This window comes from Physeter macrocephalus, chromosome 12 (assembly GCF_002837175.3).
Source record: "Physeter macrocephalus isolate SW-GA chromosome 12, ASM283717v5, whole genome shotgun sequence".
Taxonomy (NCBI): Eukaryota; Metazoa; Chordata; class Mammalia; order Artiodactyla; family Physeteridae; genus Physeter; species Physeter macrocephalus.
In genome coordinates, this window is record NC_041225.1 from 47052646 (window position 1) to 47058645 (window position 6000).

Sequence of the window (6000 nt, forward strand, 5' to 3'; positions counted from 1 at the left end):
AAATAAAGTAGATTAATGGAATAGACTACAGCACCAGAAACAGGATATTTAGCTCTGTAAGGAAAGGATGAACTATTCAGGAAATGCTACTGGGTCAATTGGTTATCCATATGGAGGAAATATAGACAAAAGACGAACAACCTTTTCCAATATATGCTTTAGTGAGCCATGCACACATGTCTTATCTGTGGAAAGGGTTGGCGAGTACTGCCTTAAGTCAGGCACAGTTGTATTTTCATGGTTACTTTAACAAAAAATGGCTAAGTTTGATAGGCTGGGATACTAGGGGGCAAGTGATTATTACTATTATTAAAGGGTAAGAGGACAGGAGAAGAAATGTGATGTAGATATACTTTATTTTATAAATTTTGTTTTGTTTTTTCATTGCTGTGTTTTTATTCTTTAAAGGGTTGCTCTGTGATTTGCTGTGGTCTGACCCAGATAAGGATGTGCAAGGTTGGGGAGAAAATGATCGTGGTGTTTCCTTCACTTTTGGAGCTGATGTAGTCAGTAAATTTCTGAATCGTCACGATTTAGACTTGATCTGTCGAGCTCATCAGGTATGAAATAACAAAACTTGGATGTTTTGATGTTTATTAACTTCACCCAGGTGTATTCCTTTTATTTTTGAGGAAATTGAGATCCAGGAAAGCTAATTATACAAGGAAAGCAGTAGAAGAGGTAAAGCCTAAACCTTGATCTCACAATTAACAATCTAATGATTAGTTAACCTTTTCTCACCCTCTAAGGGGAAAGATTTCAAAGGAATATATTTTTGTAGTGTACTGCAATACTAACAAATTTTTCAGTTCTTGTCTGAAGCTTTCTAGAAATATTTGACCCCATTTTAATATGGTAGCATATTATAGATAAAAATCAAATGAACTGCGTGGATTTTGATAAGAACAAACCACACTGTAAAAAGACAATTGGGGAAATTCAATTATAGGCTGGGTGTTAGATATCAAGGAGTTGTTAATTGTTTTAGCTCTGTGATGATACATATTGCTATGTAAGAAGGATGTCCATATTTTTCGAAATGCCTCCTCAAATATAGGGTAAGATGATGTATCTAGGGTTTGTTTTAAAATACATCAGCAAGACGCAGACATAGAGAATGGACTTGAGGACATGGGGAGAGGGAAGGGTAAGCTGGGAAGCAGTGAGAGAACGGCATGGACATATATACACTACCAAATGTAAAATAGATAGCTAGTGGGAAGCAGCCACATAGCACAGGGAGATCAGCTCGGTTCTTTGTGTCCACAGAGAGGGGTGGGATAGGGAGGGTGGGAGGAGATATGGGGATATATGTATATGTATAGCTGATGCACTTCGTTATAAAGCAGAAGTTAACACACCATTGTAAAGCAATTATACTCCAGTAAAGATGTTAAAAAAATAAAATTAAATACATGAGCAGAGAAAAGTGGGGGTGGATAAATGAAATAAATGTAGCAAGGTCTTGGTAATTATTGAATCAGGTTGGTGAGTAAATGGGAGTTTATTGAACTCTCTCTAGTTTTGTGTATATTTGAATTTTCATTAAAAAAAATACATGGACAGTTTAGGCGTATTTGGGGTTTTTTTGTCCTTCACCGATAGATTATATACTCTTTAAGGAGGGAATTGTGACTTGTTGGCCTTTGAATATCCATTGCCTTGTGCATTTACTGACATATTGTAACATGTAGTTAGTGTTTGTTGAATAAAATAACCGAAGCTTATTTTAACAATATATCAAGTCCTCATGCTCTCTAGAACATAACTAATTTAAAATACATTGAAAAGCATTTTTTAAAATCTTTTTTTGCTACTTTTTTAAGTATTTGAAATTTGTAAATATAATATTTAAAGATTCCTTATTATTTCTTTGTTAAGGCAAAAATTTGTTAATTATATGCTATTCTACAGTACTCCCCTTTTTTCTGTGGTTTTGCTCCCCATAATCCTTGACTACTTCTACCTTCTTTGTGTGATCCTATGTGATAACAAAGATAACAGGCTTCTCATTTTCTGCACGTGTTGTATATCAAATGCCTTTTTTTCTATTAAAATTTGAATCAGTGAACATTGTATTTATAGTTTAGGTAATTAAAGTAAGTCTTCCACAAGATAACAGGGCAGAGTTGCTGAGTTTTCTAATAAAATATCCACTGATAATCAGTTTTTTCAGCTATAGGTCTCTATTCATTTGTCTTTTCAGAAATAGTGATGATTTTTAAAAGTCAGGTTACTGAACTACCTGAGTTTGCATGATCTTTTTCAAGACACCTCCAAAATCGTGTTCTGCTTATTTTCAAACTTATTATCTCAAAAATTAAGAGATTTATGATGGGAAACAACACAAACTACAGATATTTCCTTTTTTTTAAAACCTTGTTCTTTGGGCTTCCCTGGTGGTGCAGTGGTTGAGAGTCCGTCTGCCGATGCAGGGGACACGGGTCCGTGCCCCGGTCCGTGGGGATCCCACATGCCGCGGAGAGGCTAGGCCCATGAGCCATGGCTGCTGAGCCTTCACGTCCGGAGCCTGTGCTCCGCAACGGGAGAGGCCACAACAGTGAGAGGCCCGAGTACCACAAAAAACAACAACAACAAAAAAGAAACCCTGTTCTTTTAGTAAATACGTGAATAAATAAATGAACGAGCAAACTAAGAACTAAAAGGACATGCTGAGTGCCAAGCAGTATGCTGAGCTGGAGTAGATAAGGTGGACAAAGTCTTAACATAAAAGGTTAATATCTAAATTTTACCGTGAGGTAATAACAACCGGCACAACATGTACCTGATACTAAAGTAGGAATTATATAAAAATGTAAATAATTGTGGAAGTGCTTTCTCCAAGTATTGTAGGATAATTTTGCTTAATCAAAGAATACCTAGAAGACTTTAGAAAGTATTCTTGCCTACTACAAATAAATAGAAAATATTTCTATGTCATTGCATACCTCTCAAATCTGTAGACTGGGAAACATAAATTGTTTAGTTCACTCAGGAATTGACAACAGATTCTAGAAGTCATGTTAAATCATTAAGGAAAAGAGTTACACACATAGAAGTGTAATCTATAGGCAGCTAATTTTTAGTAGCGTGATCTGTGTAAAGTAAGCTCAACTTAGTAAAGTTTTCAGTGTGTGGCTATGTAATACTAATAGGAAATTAGAAAGTGGAACAAAAACCAAGCTTCCAAAACAACAGGATTTTGTTTTTTTTTCAGGTCTTTGTCACATTAATCTTAATTAGTATTGATGGTTGAGAATTTCGAAGAACACATAAATAAGTGTTTTTTCTTTTGACTTTTCCTTTGCCAGGTGGTGGAAGATGGATATGAATTCTTTGCTAAGCGACAATTGGTAACCCTATTTTCAGCCCCAAATTACTGTGGCGAGTTTGATAATGCTGGTGGAATGATGAGTGTGGATGAAACTTTGATGTGTTCATTTCAGGTATGATGTAATATTAAACTTTTAACAACTAGAAATCTTTTTTTTTTTTTTAATTGAAGTATAGTTGATTTACAATGTTGTGTTAGTTTCTGGTGTAAAGCAAAGTGATTAAGTTATACATATATATTCTTTTTCATATTTTTTTCCATTGTGATTTATTACAGGATATTGAATATAGTTCCCTGTGTTATACAGTAGAACCTTGTTTATCTAATTTATATATAGTAGTTTGAATCTGCTAATGCCAAACTCCTAATTTATCCCTCCCCCACCCCTTTTCCCCTTTGGTAACCAAAAGGTTTTAACAACTAGAAATCTAATTAAAACTATTGTCAGAAGAATTTTCTTTCAGATTGTGTTCTTTCCTTGAGTTAGTATAGAAAATCAGTTTTGTTCAGAAGTAAAATCACTCATAGACTCCTTTAGAGATTTCTATTTTCATTCACAAACGCTCCAGTCTTTTTGGTGTATATCCCATAATTAGAGTTTTAGGAAACCTGAGTCGTGTCAGTCATTCTTGATGCAGATGTTTAAATTGTTAAATTCCTGTATGAATCCTTAGATAGTGGCTTACCTACTAAAAGAATGTAAATTCAGTGAATAATTTAGATTTTGTTTTCTTCTGCAAGATGAATAGGTAGGACAGGCGTTGAGTGGAGAGTTATATTATGAACTCCGATTAAAATAATGTAGAATATTTCATAATCTTAAAGTATTAATTTGTGAATATAGAGACATTTACATTTTAAAAAGAGACCAGCTTTAGCTTTAGTGTGCTCCTTAAAATCATTCTTGTTCATGGACTTAAGTCACTTTAATACTTAGCTTTTTGCAAAGGTTATTTTATGTCCTTAACATCACACACTGTATTTCTTTTTATTTATTTATTATTTTGCGGTACGTGGGCCTCTCACTGTTGTGGCCTCTCCGTTGTGGAGCACAGGCTCCGGATGCGCAGGCTCAGTGGCCATGGCTCACGGGCCTAGCCGCTCAGCGGCATGTGGGATCTTCCCAGACCGGGGCACGAACCCGTGTCCCCTGCATCGGCAGGCGGACTCTCAACCACTGCGCCACCAGGGAAGCCCTGTATTTCTCTTTTTAAATGTAGAAGGGGTTTGTTTCTATCAGTTAGTAGACTTGAATGCTAAATGTTTGATTTCTTATTTTCAGTTTAAACATAGTGACCAGGCCTTATCCTTCAACAGTTGCCATAATGGAGTTGTATTAATATATTTCCCGCCCCCACCGGGGCACTATGACACTCTGAATAAAAATGGTTATGAGTCTTTTCTACACGTTTTTTATGTAAATACTGAAATTCTCTACCTAGAATATAGGTTAAAGCTCTTTTTACACCCACAAGAATAAACATAATTTTTAAATGTCAGATAGTAACAAGTATTGGTGAGGATGTGGAGAAGTTGGAACGTTATGTGTTGATAGTGGGAATGGAAAATGGTGTGGCTGCTTTGCAAAACAGTTTGGCAGTTCCTCAAAAAGTAAACATAGAATTTCTATATGACCCAGCAATTCCACTCCTAGGTATATACCTGAAAGAATTGAAAACAGGTACTCAAATACATGTATATGCATCTTCATAGGAGCATTATTTATAATAGCCAAAGGTAGAAATAACCCAAATGGCCATCAGCTAAAGGGTGAATAAACAAAATGTGGAATATCCATAAAATGGCGTATTGTTTGGCAATTAAAAGTAATGAAGTACTGGGAGTTTCCTGGTGGGTCCAGTGGTTAGGACTCTGCACTCTCACTGCCAAGGGCCTTGGTTTGATCCCTGGTTAGGGAACTAAAATCCCATAAGCCGCGTGGCATGGCCAAAAAAAAAAAAAAAAAGTAATGAAGGACTAATATATGCTACAACATCAAAGTCATTATCTTAGTGAAAGAAGCCAGTCACAAAAGACCACATGTTGTATGGTTTCATTTGTTTAAAATAGCCAGAAAAGACAAATCAATAGAGAAGGTAAAGTAGTGATTGCTTGGAGTTAAAGGGAGTTTTAGGAGAGTGGAGAATGGAAATGGGGAGGGAGTGATTGCTTATGGGAACAAGGTTTCTTCCTGGGGTGACAAAAATGTTCTAATGTTAGATTATAGCAGTGGTTGTATAGCTGTAAATATGTAAAAAATTGTTGACTTGTTACATTTTAATGGGAGAACTTTATGATATCTAATATATATAGCTTGTTTTAAATAAAAGATCTGTGTACACATAGTAAATTAAGATCTGAAGAGTTTGTAACTAATTACCCTCTCAATAGTAGAAGAATTATGATGAGAACCTAGGTGTTTTGACTCTTAAACTAGTATTCTTCCTTCGTCATAGAGATACACTAGTTTGAAAATTTTTTTATTGATACTTAAATCTAAGGATTGGGTAGTTGATGGGATTTGTGTACTTGAGCTTTTGTACAGCAGAAAACATTTTAAAGCAACTATACTCCAATAAAAAATAAATAAAATTTAAAAATTATCAATGGAATGACAAGTAATAGCAATATTCAGACATTTACTGTACTCTTTTTTTTTTTTTTTT

The 6000-nt window shown here is 35.0% G+C and overlaps 1 protein-coding gene across 1 annotated transcript in view; it reads left to right on the forward strand.

The window, feature by feature from the left end:
* PPP1CB (protein phosphatase 1 catalytic subunit beta) overlaps positions 1 to 6000 on the forward strand; it is a 37790-nt gene that overhangs the window by 29446 nt on the left and 2344 nt on the right. The window contains exons 7-8 of the mRNA XM_024118629.3: positions 409 to 560; positions 3312 to 3446. Coding sequence (XP_023974397.1) covers positions 409 to 560; positions 3312 to 3446 — 287 coding nt within the window. The remainder of the gene's footprint in view (positions 1 to 408; positions 561 to 3311; positions 3447 to 6000) is intronic.